Source organism: Panicum virgatum, chromosome 9K (genome assembly GCF_016808335.1).
Source record: "Panicum virgatum strain AP13 chromosome 9K, P.virgatum_v5, whole genome shotgun sequence".
NCBI classification, from domain to species: domain Eukaryota; kingdom Viridiplantae; phylum Streptophyta; class Magnoliopsida; order Poales; family Poaceae; genus Panicum; species Panicum virgatum.
This window is the reverse complement of record NC_053144.1, coordinates 13,694,053-13,709,813: the sequence shown is the minus strand read 5'-3', so window position 1 is coordinate 13,709,813 and position 15,761 is coordinate 13,694,053. Positions and strand designations below refer to the sequence as shown.

General features: G+C 41.6%; 3 protein-coding genes across 4 annotated transcripts; all 3 read right to left on the bottom strand.

Annotated features, from left to right (window-relative positions):
- Positions 1-256: 256 nt before the first annotated feature.
- On the bottom strand, positions 257-5,703 carry LOC120650210. Its single transcript, XM_039927241.1, has 10 exons — positions 5,397-5,703; positions 4,415-4,607; positions 4,185-4,342; positions 3,928-4,073; positions 2,964-3,026; positions 2,762-2,854; positions 1,636-1,797; positions 1,405-1,502; positions 1,171-1,334; positions 257-939 (listed from the first exon to the last, which is right to left on the bottom strand). Exons 1-10 carry the CDS (start codon positions 5,596-5,598, stop codon positions 611-613), a joined length of 1,608 nt encoding a protein of 535 aa, XP_039783175.1. The 5' UTR covers positions 5,599-5,703; the 3' UTR covers positions 257-610.
- Positions 5,704-6,764: 1,061 nt separating this feature from the next.
- On the bottom strand, positions 6,765-9,198 carry LOC120650212 (myb family transcription factor PHL12-like). Of its 2 annotated transcripts, XM_039927243.1 has the most exons (8): positions 8,491-9,198; positions 8,107-8,276; positions 7,916-8,001; positions 7,728-7,816; positions 7,598-7,646; positions 7,452-7,484; positions 7,335-7,370; positions 6,765-7,232 (listed from the first exon to the last, which is right to left on the bottom strand). In XM_039927243.1, exons 2-8 carry the CDS (start codon positions 8,270-8,272, stop codon positions 7,065-7,067), a joined length of 627 nt encoding a protein of 208 aa, XP_039783177.1. In that variant the 5' UTR covers positions 8,273-8,276; positions 8,491-9,198; the 3' UTR covers positions 6,765-7,064. The 2 variants fall into 2 exon arrangements, with proteins under 2 accessions (XP_039783177.1, XP_039783178.1); XM_039927244.1 differs by having other exon boundaries at positions 6,782-7,232; positions 8,107-9,198.
- A 166-nt stretch (positions 9,199-9,364) lies between these two features.
- On the bottom strand, positions 9,365-14,591 carry LOC120650211 (chlorophyll(ide) b reductase NOL, chloroplastic-like). Its single transcript, XM_039927242.1, has 13 exons — positions 14,258-14,591; positions 13,780-13,848; positions 13,329-13,390; positions 13,103-13,189; positions 12,605-12,672; positions 12,455-12,503; positions 12,280-12,365; positions 11,825-11,882; positions 10,963-11,013; positions 10,705-10,755; positions 10,578-10,619; positions 9,722-9,832; positions 9,365-9,615 (listed from the first exon to the last, which is right to left on the bottom strand). Exons 1-13 carry the CDS (start codon positions 14,517-14,519, stop codon positions 9,568-9,570), a joined length of 1,044 nt encoding a protein of 347 aa, XP_039783176.1. The 5' UTR covers positions 14,520-14,591; the 3' UTR covers positions 9,365-9,567.
- Positions 14,592-15,761: the final 1,170 nt, after the last annotated feature.

Here is a 15,761-nt window from a genome sequence, read left to right as displayed (position 1 = left end):
TGTGCGCAAAGAATACGGCGAAGATCCTTCCAGTCAAAAGGCTCCCACCCAACAGAAAGCGAGCTGCAAGTTCCTCCAAGCACCATTTCTTGCCATACTTGGTTTCCACAACACACCACACTTTTGATCTGCTTGCATCACATTTGCATGGCAGCTTCTTCTAGCCGACCTTATTATCTCGTCTGGACACAGACCCCACTCCTACGGCACACATGCCGTGCCATCCTTAGAGATGCTACAACAACCCCCAATCGCGTAACTTTTCAATAGGGCATTCTCTTTGCTGCTGGTGGGTCAAATCGGTATACATTACATTGGTTAAGCCCTTCGATGCATCAGTTCCGGAGAACTACCAATCCACAAATAAATGACAGCCAGCTAAACCTAGCACTACCTTTTTTTTTGCGGGTAAAACCCACTAATGAACCTGAGATGTAGTACCAACTACTGTCACCGCGCAGAACTAACCACCCGTGGCAACAACAGTGGAAACAATGGACTGCTATCACCCTACCCTACTGCTAAACTAGTTCAATCACCGCTTCCTTACTCTTCACACGTGCATGGCAGCAGCATACGCTTAGAAGCCTTCTAAGTTGAACCGGCATGCTTAGCTCCACAATCTCAACAGACCAGGAGCTCCATCAGCTTCCTCCCCGGTTTCCTCCGAGGAGCTCGAGGAGCTCTCAATGATCTCCTCCTCGGAGTGGTCGTCATCTTTCTCTACTCGCAGCCGGTGGGCGTTGTCCGCAACCCACTGGGCAAACTCTGGGGTTGCTGTGCATTCTGCCAGTGCTTTCCTGGTCGATTCCTGGGTGAAGTCCTCCCATTCTTGCTCAGAATATTTTCGCGGTTGGATCTTGTGGAAGGTGGAGTAGTAGTCTTCGTCTTTGTCTTGCTTGGGTACTACCTGTTTCCTTAGTGGGGAGGAGACCAGACCTGCAAAACCACATGTGTCATGGCAGAAGCTGAATGTGGTGAACTATAAAATTTTTAAATGAAGAAATCACACAAAAAGGTGTTGTCATTGACTCTCAAACAAATGAAAACAACACTTCAAACATCTAAAGGTTTTTACAACAGCATCCTACAAGGAACGCAGTGACTACAGTCCAATGAAGTAAAGGAAAGAAAAGATGTTCCAATTGTAAAAAACATCGGTTACGTTACCTCCATTGGCCAAATTGCTCCAACCATACTGTGTGGCTGAACTTCTAGATGCGGTTCTTCCAAAGCCTACATTAGATGATGGACTTAAGAACTGGACCTGAGGACTGCTGGGTGATCCTTGAGTAAGCATTAGCTGAGAAGAAAACTTTGACAGCTTTTGCTTCCTGCAGAAGAACCACATACTCAGTACTTCAACAAGTACATGCATAACATCAACTAACTGAACGGACTTACTTTGCTGTTGGCCTCTGAACTTTCTTTCCTGTCAACAAAGCACAAACCGACCAGCAAGAAGCAAGAGCAACCATTGCTAGACGAGGATCAAGTGTGCTCTGGAAAGATGAACATCATGTCACATATGAAATCAGTGAACAGCACAGCTAATCTCATTCAAAGCAGTGGACAAGATTCAGGTGCTTGAGAAGAAAACTTGGTATGTTAAGGGAAAATAAGATAGAACTACACCTGCATAACAAAGAATGTAGCAACAACACGCATAGCCCATTTAACAAATTGTGCTATCCCAGCGTCCACACTTCCATCTTTTGAAAGGATAAATCTCCTGACCATCCAATAACCAAAACCAGCTCCAGTCAAGACAATTGATACCATCAGGAAGAGTGAAACCTGTAATTCATCATTAACTTCTGTTATTTGATGACATAATAAAAGGGTAGAGGATGCAGTAGAACTCAGTAACAGACTGACGTACTTGAAAAAGTAATAAAGAATAGTCAATATACCATAGAGGTAGACAAGTGTAACAAACTGATCTAATCATAGTATGCAATCTTCTAAAAAAATTATTAACTTCTGCATAGCTTACAATCACATGAATTATTTCTGACACCATAACCAAAATGCCCAGGGCATAACTGGTTAAAGTCCGGAGTTAGCATTGCTTGAACACAAGTGATCTTTGCAGGCAGAAGGCCAGTCATAACAACACAAATAGAGGCCGGTTTAATGTGCATCCAGGGAAAACTTAGTAAGAAACCAGTTTTGTTTCTAAAGGTTAAAAAGACAGATCTACCAGTTGTATCTAATCTAATCTACTCAAAATAAAAACTTGGGGGGCTGTTTGGTAGAGCTCCTCTGGAAGTGATTCTCTGAGGAGAGCTGATTCTGTGGCTGAAAGTGATTTTCAATATGCAGGAAGTGATTCTGGGTGCGAATTGGAATAAACTATTTTTCTCAGTTCCCAGCATCTTAGTTCATTTCAGAGAATGACAATGACTGGGGGTAGAGTGATTCTCAGTGTTAGGCAGAGGTCCTCATAGAATCACCTTGGGAGCTGCTCTACGAGCTCTGCCAAACAGGTCCCAAGGCTTCAGGTGAATTACCAAGATCAGTTCCAAAGGCCAAATCAAGAACCAACATCACATTAGACTGGATATGCATGCGTTATTCTCTACAAATCTTTCTAAACTCACATAATGATGTAGTAGTACTATAGCATTAATTGACCATTTCTGATGGAATAAACAGTATAAAATGAAAACCAGCATAGAAGAAAACAGTTGCAAGCAAAATTAACTGAAGCACAAGATTCACCATTAGATGATTCTACATGCAAGAGGAAATTACTTACAGGGTTGTGCATCTCTTCACTGAAGCCGAAGTTTTCCAGAATAGAAGAGACCAATGTTGAGAAGTAGTGAATAACATAGGAACCAACACCTATCTAAATGGCAGAAAACAAAAATAAAATTTGAATGAGTACAAATAATTGGTTAGAACTGCCTAACAAGTGTTTCAATAACAGAAAAATAGTTTAGGCATAAGTTACGTACCACAGATCCATAAATTGTGAAGTAAAATAAACTTTTCTTCCCCATTGGTAGCAATTTCATCCCCTATAACAAGGGCAAGGTCAGGCATCAATATAGTATCGCAGAACACAGTGGACCATCGACAAATAAACAAACAACGCAAAGTTCACTGTTCATAAATAGATTCGGAAACACCTTTGCACTATACATCCAATCAGCGCATGCACATGTTCTGAATGTAAGGAGGGGGGTATTCAGGGGCAGATCCAGTAGGCGGGCTGAGGGGGCTCTAGCCCCCCCCCCCCTGGCTGCAACCTCCATTAGAAGCAAGGGGGGAGCTAGGGAAGGAAAAGAGGGGAGAAGAAGAAAATAGAGAGGGAAGGGGGTGGGGAAGAGAGAGGAGGAAGAAGACATCAGCTTCCCCAAAATCTCTTGGTTAGATCCGCCACTGGGGGTATTATCAATCGAAAGACCAACATTGTGGGATCACTATAAAAGGAGCTGGCAGCAAATTTCTTGTGTAAAAGCGCACACAATTTTTTTTAAAAAGAATCAGGGTCAATTGCCTGAGACTCCAAAAGAATGATATCCTTATGCACGAATCTACTTCCACAAGGCAGATCTCCAACAGTGTGAAATTGGACAGCATCAAGGGATAGGGATCAAGGCAATATGACATCGTAAAAGCACCATAACACGAAGTTCTAGTTCATCCTTTTCCTTCACAATCAGCCACAATCAGGTACTCAGCGCATTCAAACTTTAAAGTTCAAGCAAAAACACTAGAGGAATCAAAAACGTATGTGGAAACTCAAATACTTCTTAACTAAGGTCTGTCAAGGGACTATTACACCAAAGTGCTATCAATTAGGTCTCAGACTATAAAGCACTACATTCCAAGTTTTTAAGTGCACATGCCTGCAAGTATCAGTGGTATAAACCTTTACTGGCCGAAATATATATAAATATGTTTAGGAAAATATACCTGAAAAAGGACAATAAGAACAACAAGTAGGATGCCAAGAGCCATAGAGCTGCTATAGTAAAAGGGTGCCCATTTACTAACAGTAGGAGACAGGAATAGCAATAGAAATCCAATACCAAGGCAAGCCAAACGCCATTTCTGAAATTCTGCATAATATATGGAATAAGACCAAATAATTTTAGAGAATGAATAGCAACAGATGCCCTTAGTCTATTACTTTCACAAAAGAACTGATTTCATGAACAATCATTCCTGACCTTCCTGAATGGAAAGAGTGAACCTAGCTGGTTTCTTATCAGCCAATTTCACATCAACATATTTGTTTCCATATGGAGAATTTACTGCAGTCCATAAGCCATCTTGAAAACCTTGCCATTCACCCGCCTCACATTGGCATAAACCCATAGAGGCGTTCCTGCAAACAAATTGCTTCAGTTTTCCAAACACTAAGGTTGCCTACACTTACAGAATCAAATTCATGACTTACCTATGAAAGCACACCTCTATTTTCCAATGGAACTTCTCAGAAATTGATTGAGAGACATTCATTTTGACACGTATTTGACTTGCATAGCTTTCAAGATGTAACCTTGGCACTCCAGATAGACGGACCCGCTCACAAAATTGTCCACCAACAGGCGAGGGAACAAAGGAAACCTCTGGATTTTCCAGACTAACATCTGTAGGAATAACCAATTAATAAACAGTGTCACACATAAGACAGATAAACAGCATCATACAGAAGACTATCAAACACAATACAAGAATAGAAACATACAAAGTTATCAATAGGATTCTCATGAAACCATCAGGCATCAAGGTAGTTGTGCGTTTAAGTTGCAACAAGCATATAAAAGGGCTGCAGACAGAAAATCTCACACCGTGCTGCGACTAAGAAAAAAAAAATCAACATAAACAGTCTACTATAACAGAAAAACAATCTGAACACTTGAGCATCCATGCTAGTGCAGTGGCGGAGCGCTCGGTAGGGCAGGGTATGGCTGCCGCCATACCTCAAATTTTGAGGACAGTACATGTTCAACGTTGGTGTGAATTCTTTTAGCATTAGCATAAGCACTATACTGTAGCAATTGACTTCATTAGTCTAACTGTGCCATACCTAAATTCTCATCTGTCCTCCGCCACTGTGCTAGTGAACTATCCAATCCAAGGGAAGCTTGAGGAGATAAAACTACAGCAACATTTACCATCCCAGCACTTAATCCCCAAAAATCACGCAGCAATACAACGTATTTGTTAAAAAAAGAGAGAGAAGGGAATGCAGATGCAACTCCACCATTGGAAACCTAACCAGCCGCACAATCTAAGGCCCCAACTAGCTAGGGGATACAATCGCACAACCTAAATCCTGAGCCAACACAAAGCCCTAAACCCTAGACGACACAGCCGCCGCGCGCGCACGGAACGCGAAACCCAAAATCCCGACCACAGAGAGCAACCCAAAATACCTTTGAGCGGGTTTGCCGTGCCATCGTCGCCCGAGGAGAGGATGATGAGCGCGGCGAGGGAGGCGAGGAGGAGGAGCGTGGGAGCCGCGCGCCTGGACGACGACTGCGAGGGGGAGGCCGGGGCGCCCGCGGTGTCCGCGGACGAGGCGGCGCTGGTCGCCGCCGCCGACGACAACGAGGAGACTTCGTCGTAGGGGGCCATCTCGCGCGGCGGCGCTCCGGGCGTGTCCGCCGCGCGGGTGTTGCGCTCAACTCTGTTTTTTTTCCTGCCCCTGTTTCCGGGGATTTACTCAGCTGTTCTGTTGTTTATTCGAGGGAAGCGTGCGTAATGCAAAGTGACTTTGTATTTAAAAGACGAGCCAGCTTACATGCGGCGAGTCTTAATGAGTAAGCATGACACGGTGGCTGACGAGTGGGTCCAGGAGTTGCTGACCACGTGAGTTGGGAGTATCTTGTACGCAGGTTACTTCGAGAACGAGCAAAACATCAAAAGGACGAAAGAATGCACGGTGCCATGCTTGTATTCAAATTTCAGATACACTCCTTTTTTTTTGGAATGTTCAGCCAACGTTCAGACAATCGAGAGTCCCTTGGGTTGCGTGCCCCGGCATTAAGATTGCAAATGGGCACAAAACCAAATCATATCCACACCAATCCATTCTTATAAGAGAAACTAATATTACCCATACCACTCCAAACCACCACTACCACAAACCAATCCAACCCAAAAATTTCAGCTCATGATGTAATAAACTATTAGCTAAACTATGGTTACAACCCAATAAGAACCCGTTTCTCCAAAAAAGTTTATAGTATAGATTTTGCCACACCGTTTTGCACAGAGTAGCTGCTAGTTATACCGAGTCATCTCCAATAAATTTCAGTCAATTTCGATAAAATTTTATATAGTGAACACGGGGTTTTATTTTTAGAGTCCGGCTCTTGACGTGAGACCCACGTGTAATTCTAGCCATGCTGCTTTGCACAGAGTAACTCCTAGTCATACTGAGTTATCTCCAACAAATTTCAGTCAATTTTGATAAAATTTTATAGTGTGAACGCGAGGTTTTATTTCTAGGGTCCGGCGCTTGACGTGAGACCCACGTGGAATTCTAGCCATGCTGCTTTGCACAGAGTAGCTCCTAATCATACTGAGCCATCTCCAACAAATTTCAGTCAATTTCGATAAAATTTTATAATGTGAACGTGAGGTTTTATTTCTAAGGTCCGGCTATTACAGACCGACATTTATATATAATCATATTGTTTTGCATAAAGAATCCATTTCAGCCCACCCCAAACCACTCCAATTCACATTTACATAGAACCCGTCCACCCCACCCCATTAGCTAATACAACACATTTGAATCCATCCAAACATAATCCATATCAAAACTCAATTCATTAAACACATTTCAACCCAAACCATTAGCAGGCTTACACGGCATACTCGTCGGCCTGTATTTCAAACACTAAAGCACGTATCCCGAAGCAGTCTGGAGTACATCCGACATGACACAAATTTTTTTCCCCAATTTTGGCCGGTCCTATTTCATCAGTATTCCTACCGAACCAAACAAGTACAGTACACATCATTACAAAAAAAGAAATACGCATTGCCACAAGTTTGTGCCAGAAACAGTCTTGGCATCAGTCTTGATAATGGAATCACGGATGGCCAAATGCATAATTGGCCAAGTCAGCTATGTACTCATCAATCACAGCCTGCGGATACTGCGAGTTGTGCTCGATCAACTGGGGACAGGAAAAATTAGCTTCATTGTCACTGTGACTGTAGGCAACCTGGATTTCATCCATCAGCTCCTTCTCCATCATCTATTTCAACACATATTTTAAGACAGCAGCGAACACAAAGTTCGTTAGCAAGAATATACATATTAAATATAGGTTTGTTTATGAATGAAACGATGACATTACCTGCACCCGGTCCAAAGAAAAGTTGTTATCAACCATCTGAAAGATTCCAGCACCCACCACGAGTTATGACCACACAGATGAAGAGCATTAACAAGAATGCAAAGAAACCATACATACCTCTATGTCATCCATAAGGAAATTGTTCACTATCTGCATCACAAATCAGATGTTGAATTCATATGACAAATTAACAATATATTTCAGATATGGAACTGAAGTCTAACGGCAATCAGTATTTCAGTTGGAATACCAAGAAGTTTTACCTCCATTTCCAACATAACTGCATCAGTGTCCATCAGAATCTTAGACGCCCTGAACATCAGAACATGTTTTAGAACATACAGTAAAACAATCTGACATGGCATGAGTAAATACTGAAAAAAAAAATCATACTGATTAAGTGCTTCCTTGCAAAGTGATGTGGTGCCTGGCACTTCAACAGCAGGAGCTTCAGCACCTAACTCACACTTCTCCCTGTACCTCTGGCAAACGAGAAAAATAGCATAAATAAAGAAAAAATGTATTGAGATCGTGCATGGTCGAAAGAAAATGATTGAGGAATCTGAAACAGGGAGAGGTACCTGGAGGTGACTCTTGATGTTTTGGATTGTAAGGCCCCTGACTCCCATAGTTTCCATCATCTTCTTCAGTGCGGTTGGTTTAGCTTCTACAGGTTGCAACAAATATGATACAGCATCAGATTCATGGAGCAATTAAGGAAATAAAAAATATTTTCCCCATCAAGTTATGCTCAAAGGTTGAGAAAACAAACCATGGGGACCTCCTTGATACGCCACAGCTTTCACAAAGATCATATGGAGATCATCAGACCACCGCAAGTAACTCCTTGCCGGATGCATTGCGCAGATAATACGAGAAGCCAGCATGCTTGACATGATAGTAACATCATTCCTCTGTGTTGGTTTGTTCTTGGACATTATTCTGCGAATAAATCTCACAGACTTCAATAAAGATCAAGGAAACCAAATAGTTTGCCCTGTCTAGTTAGAAAAGACAGAACCCATCAATCTGGGTATACTTTTTTTAAGTGTGGGCTTCTGCCCAGATGAACACTGAGAGATTTCCAAAACGAAAAATAGGAGATAAAAAAGAAGACGGTTTCTGTGAAAGAGAACAACCCGTTAGTAATCAGTACCTATATATGCGCGGAAGCAAAAGAGTGACTCTGTATCTGTTCTTCAGGGAGAACTCAGGAACAAAAGGAATTGAGTGTGTATCCTTTCTTTCAGGGAGTACTTAGACGAGCAGGGAATGGTCTTCTGACCTAGAAAGCATATCGCCCCCCTATATATAGATCTTCCTGTAAGACGCTAGAGATACTACACTCACTGCCTTCACAAGATTACATAGTGTCTTCTCCACAGCACGTCCATAGGAGAAAAGGTAGGCAGGGAAGTACAAGATTTCTTCTCAAAATGTAATGTTAATAACAGATCTGTCATGGGGTTCTCTTTCTATAGCACATGCAGCCTTTACCAAATTAATGAGTGGATGAGCATCATGGAAACCATGAATGGATGTGATAATGAAGAAACCTATGATTGCAGATGATAACTTAGGTACAGTAATTAATGCTGAGTGATTGCAGATGATAACTTAGGTACAGTAATTAATGCTGAGGTCAACTTATCAGAGCAAGCTGTATGCTTGATATGGGAGCTAAGTCATAGCCTGCCAACACCTTGCAGCAAGGTAGTAGCGCCTTGTCTTGTGGTTATACTGCCATCTGCATGCTTCCAAAATATTGATACACTAATAAATCAGTTAGGTGCATAATTTTGACATTGCCTCCACTTGCAAGGGGAACAAGTAGGCAAAGGACTACAGAGATCCTAGTAATTGACCAGGCAAAGTATGCTCAATTGCATATAGGTGCAATGGTGAATAAATGTATAATGATCTGCTCTAGAACATGCATACTTTGACCAATTCTGTGGTCCAAGTAAGGTTGGAAATCTGTGCAGCCATAGAGATCACAAGGGTGAAAAAATTATCGCATGAACTGCAAATGATTTACCATAGGACAGTAACTTTAATAAGGTAATCAAATTGCTACGACTGTACAGAAGAGCTGAAGAGGAGCACATTACTGTGTTCTCACGAAATGACATCAGTAATACATTCTATCTTTTGAGAAAAATAAGTGGCTCAACATAGGCAATGAAAAATTGTTCCTAGTCTCTTCCATTTTGGAAGGTGGCAGCAGGGGCAACTAATCCTCAGTAATATACTTGTTTCTTCGAGCACCAAAAGCAAGTCTCTGCAGGTAAAATCAGAGAGGGTGTATTACAAATGCAGAAAAATCGGTACATCAAGGATGTCAAAAAATAATTGAAGACGGCACCCGTGATCCAGAGACTTCTTACTGAAAAAATTCTTGAGTAGGCTTTCAAGCCTGTGAGAAACCGAATGTAGGTTGGCTTCATGGATTGGTTGCTAGGGATTTCTCTGATGTTTGGAACGAGGTAGTCCGCAACCTGTGTAATATGAGACAAGAGTAACTATTTATGTTTCATATAGTCTCCTGCCAATCAGAAGCTTATATAAATTGAATAATTAGAGAAATAAAGTGAACAGCTCATATTTTGCATAAACATTAAACAAGCAAGGCATGTTATGGTCTATGAATACCTAGTCAGTTACTTCAACTAAACTAATTATGAAAAAAAAAATTGATAGGTCACTCCATCTTGTTTGATTTAATTGTTAGACCATCAATACAGTCTCCAATTCACTTTTTACTATTATTTTTTTCCTAAGTATATGTTATAAAAAAACAAAAACTACAATAACCTAGGAGTATTTTCACAAGGGAGCAATTAAAATCATTTTAATGCGATAAAGATAAGTACTTTTGTGTATGATAATGGTCAAAGTTCTGCATCCTCACATTGAAACTACTGGATGAATAAAGTACACCTGTCCACCCTATGGCATAATATTAAGAGTTCACCAGATATAAAAGTATGCATGATACAATCCTTATCACTAGAACATTTGAAACTTTCATAATGCAAGCAAACAAAAAGATAACATACCAAATCAGCAATGAATTTTCTCAGTTTTTAGGGAAACCATTTTAAAGCAAGATGATTGGATATCCAGCACAACAAAACAGACATAGGGATAAAACAATTAATGAGTGATTCCATGTTTGGACACATGGAAGCTGAAGAAATAAACGATACATAGGGAAATACAAGATAATGATAAATCTCTTACCACATCAGGAGGTTCAGCTAATATATTGATGAAAAATTTGGCCTGCATCAGCAAAGTTCATAACTTAGTAGCCAGAATTCTCTTATTAGCTATGGTGAAAGAAAATGAGACTAGGCTGACCCCTTACTTGTTTTGTAGTAGCGCCAGACATAAGAAGATCTGTTGTGACCATGCCAGGCTGCACAGAATGTACACATAATTCACATAATTGCACCTTCACCGTTTTATAGAACATTGAGGCAGAACACATTCCATAAGCTATGCATTTACACATGGCCCAAAGGCTATAGAAAGTAGCTAGTCAAACTACTTCAATGATTTAATGCTGTTTATTCTAAAGTCCAGAATATTTATGTCAACAGAAGAAATGCTGGGGGTTACGTACTGATAAGTTGTGCACCATCACATTATTCACTTCATTCATCTGCAACTCAGCCTGCAATCAAAATCAAATTATTTTTCTGCCTGAAATTTCTGATAAAACCGCAACATGCCAAGTTTCTTGTCGTGGATCGGTTAGAGCATTGAACTCTGGGGTTCATAGAATTCCCCGTGCCTAGCCGGATTGGTTAGGTGGCCTCAGTAGCACTCCTCAAATCCTAGGTTCGACTCCCGGTGGGAGCGAATTTCAGGCTATGGTTAAAAAAATCCCCTCACCTGCCGCCACGCCAAATCACGAAAGGAAGGTCCCGGGCTCCCGGCCCGCACTCACAAGGGTAACGGCGCCCCCATGTAAGGGTGGGCAAGGGTTCGGGGGTTTTCTCGGCCTGCATGAGAGGTCTTCTCTTATTCAATGCTCGGGGGTTTCTTCCCCCCACAGGCCGAGTTTTTTTTTATATAGAAATCCCTGTGCAATCCATGGTTGAGGGGTTCTTTTTTTTTGTATATAAAACGGGAAGGTGGTTATTTGTATTACCTACATTTACGTGTATATGTTGTGTTGTGGCGGGGGTGGGGAGGGTTTGAATGCTCAGGAAAACTTTAGCCATTTAAGTTATAAGAATCAAACACCTATGAAATTCAGGTACTAGTTTGTACCGACTGATTATTTTGTTAGATCTCAGATGATTCTGAACATTGAGAAATAGTTGTTATGGCAGTGTAGTGTATAGTCTTCATCTCTCAAGGCAATTAATAATTCTAGGAGGCAATAAATCAAATGGTTCATCACAATCAAATACTTCACTGGGATTTCAAACTGAAACCAAGCATCCGAGGTTGTTATCCTCATAAAGGTCTGGCTTTACCTGTAATGACTTTGTAAGATGCACAACACTTCGCTTTGTTGCACCATATGCAGCAAACCTGGTAAGATTATCAGTCAAAATTCAGGTCATATATATGTGAGACAAAAACCTAGAGATATATGCTAGTATTTCGCAGGATATTAGGCATCAAAATTCAAATTAGTGTATACTATTATACTTGTTTGATATTTGTCTTTGTTCACAACTAATTCACTTATCAAAACTACTGATCCCCTCATACATCTGTCAAGTCCAATATAGTCAATTACATCACACACTAATGTGGACAGGGAGGAAATGGGTTTTCGTCCTACCAGCATTTAAAACCAGGAGGATGGCATGCAATATATTATGCTTCACAGTTCACAGCATCATACTATTGGAGAATTCAAAGGGAGATAAAATCATACAGCAGCATGATCCTCAGTCCTGTGTCGATAAATGGAGACACATACCTTGGAGTCGGCCTTCCATCAGAACCAGCACCATCAAGGTTAAATATGTGACCACCTCGAGGTTGGTTCCGCATTGTATTTATTGCCTAAAATGGCAAGAATATGATGCTTGTTAAATAGTTATTCATAGTCATCATACTGGATGTAGGGAGATAATATTGAATATGATTAATACCTCACGACAACATATCATCAATCCAAGGGTGTTGGTGGTGATAATTTCCCTAGTAAATCAGAGAAAGGGGGGCAATTAATGATTGGTACTAAATGGCGCAAACAACTAAAGATGTACTCGCGTAGCTTGCTCAAATAGGACGAAATTTACATGAGAGCCTCATCAGAGGTTTCCACCAGCGGTTTGTATGTATATGCATTTGATCCAGCATTGTTGATCTGCACCAGAATAAAAATATCAGGAGAAAGACAAGATTTCTACTTACATTCAGATCTAACCCAAACTAATTCAAAAAACAAAAACATTGATCAACCTAGGAGGAAATAGGTTGCATTTGTAAATAAGAAATAGATTCAGTATGACAGAACCAAGTTATTTTAAATTAAAAAAAAAATGAAGTTAGAACAATCAAGGAGGAAAGCTGAAAGATGTGCACGGGACAGAGCTATGACATGAACAAACCACACCAATAACTCATACCCTGAGCAGATGATTAGAAAACTTTTATGATACAGTGGAAATTATGCAGTAAGCCTCAGCATCATTTCATTGCATGTGGATGTCACGTTTTTAGATCAACTATGATGAATATGAAAGCCGCTGCAGCTAGTTTGTGGGTGGGTTGATGTTGGTTGGATGGATATATACCCATATATCAATATGCTTAAGCTTGTCACGTGCAAACTCCACAAGTGCCTTTACATCCTTTCCATCTCTAACATCACAGACAGTTCCCTGTCACAATAAATATGGCAACAGTTCAGCATTAAGAAGCCAAATGTGCAGCTCCATGGTATATCCAAGCAGCAAACACAATAGATGAATAGAGTTTTTGATGAAATAAATAAGATCCGAGTAGCTCAGCAGTAGGTACCCACACATGTTGCTCTCCGTATTCCTTTTTCAAGTCACTGACCACAGATTCTACCTTTTCAGCTGTAGAAGAGAGACTGCATGTCAAGGAAAGACTGAACTGGTATCAATTATAATTTATTACTTGCTCTCTTTTTCATCCTATATTTTCAGAAGTAGCTCGATAACATTTGGCTATTTAGTAAAAAGAATTCAGTAATGATTTCTTTGACAGATCATTGACCCAAAAGATCCGGCACATAAACATAACCGGAAGTGCAGGAGATGTCAGATGGCAAGAGATGGATGACACATATAGTAATGTAAATCACTATGTCACCAGAATGGAAAAAGAGTAAAAAGAAAAAAGAAAAAAGAGGCGGGCGACTATGCAGATTAATTTGCAAATGCAGGCTAGAGGTAGACCAAGTTAAATACACGTCGCATAATATCAATGATACTTCCTTATATACCTGATCTTGAGCAGATTACAACATTATCACCAGCCTCCAGAAACTTCCTTGCCAACGCGTATCCTATACCTGCATAAGAATACAGAAAACCACTGGGTAAGATCAAAGAAACGAGTTTTCCACTCTTATCCACTACTACTTTTTATCTTTACGAAACAGATTGTAAAGATGAAGTAATTACGATATGCCTGAACTTCCTCGTTTTTTTCATTTTTCTTTTCTTTTCTTTTACTGTATGTGTCCAAAGTTTATGTTCCTGGAAACAGAGCCTGCAATCAATTGTTATGGCATTTCAAGGTCAAGCTTCCATTGACCATCGATTGAGTGAAAGGGCCAGACTGCAAACATTCATTTAGACACCTCAGCAGTCACCGGTTGGTATTCAGATTGCACGCATTGTCGCTCAATATAAGCATGAACTCAGAAATGCAAAACCTCCCCGGCAAAAGGGAAAAATCGCAATAACCGAGCTGCCAACCTTTCGTTGAGCCCGTGATGAGGACATTGTAAGGCGGCACCATGGGCTCCCTCAGTCCCCCTCCGCCGCCGCCGTCGCCGCCGGACACAGCCTCCGTCCGCACCCCGCCAAGTCCCCGCCCGCCTCTCGGCGCGGCCGCTAGCCCGCGCCGCTCCGGCCGGCCGCGGAGCCCCGCCACAGCGGCGGCGGATGGCCGCGACGGCGCGGCACCCGCGCGCGGGGGGCCCCGGAGCGGGAGGTGGGCGGCGGCGCTTGCGGCCATTGAGGTGTGGCGCCCGTGCGAGCGAGCGCGCACACGTGGAGCCGGAGGATTCTGCGATTGGGTGCTCGCAGAGTCGCAGGTGAGGTTTTGGGGGCGTGGAGGCTTGTACCGATAACGAATAAGGGCCCCACCTGTCAGTGACAGCGTTCCGGGCTGAAGCTTCTATCTGAGGCACCACCACTGTTACCTGAAAACGAAATGACGACGAAGAACCAATCACAATTTTTTCTTGTTTGGCTCCACGACGGACACCCCCACCCCACCCCACCCAGAAAAAAACAGAGAGGTTTACCAGTTTTGCAGGCAAGAAACACTTGGGCGCGAGCAAATGGACCGTAGTTCTGCCTGCCGTCACGGAGGAGAGGGCCAACAACTTCTGCGTGCAGTAGCGGGCTAGCGGAACAAATCCGCCTCGATTCGTGATCCCTGTCTCGGTTAAGTGTTGCGTGATGGCTCAAGCCATCAGTTTCGTCGTATGCAATTGCATTCATGTGCCGCAGTGCCGGGCCGATAGCTACAGACCACAGGCTACAGGGTGTTTCTTGTGATCTTGTCCAACATGTTCGCTTCAAAGTCTGAGGGTGTGTTTAAATCTTTACATGTAAAAATTTTGAAAGGAAATCTTGCTATTTGGAGTACCAAAAAAATTTATTTACAAAACTTTTTATAAAAATGGGTTGTAAATCGCGAGGCAAATCTAACGAGTATAATTAATCCATGATTAATTTATAATTAGTGGATGATTACTGTAGCATCACTGTTGCAAATCATGAATTAAGTAGGCCTATTAGATTCGTCTCGCGATTTCCAATCCATCCATGCACAAAGTTTTGTAAATATACTTTATTTAGTATTCCATGTATGTGTCTAAACATTCGATATGATGTTTTTTGTCAAAAAAATTTGAATCTAAACAGTAAAGACGGCCTGGGCTGTGTGTTAGATGGGGTGAAAAGGTGGGAGGAAAAGTCACATCGGTCACTGTAGCACACTGTAGCACTTTTCGTTTGTTTGTGGTAAATATTGTCCTACCATGACCTAACTAGGCTCAAAAGATTCGTCTCGCAACGTACATTAAAACTATGCGATTAGTTTTTTTATTTAACTACATTTAATACTCCATGTATGGGTCATTTGCTATATTTAATGTTTCGATGTGATAGGGGATGTAATGGAAAGTTTGGAAATCTTGTGGAACTAAACACACCCTAGAAGTTCAGACAGTTTGTGCGCTGGTGTGAC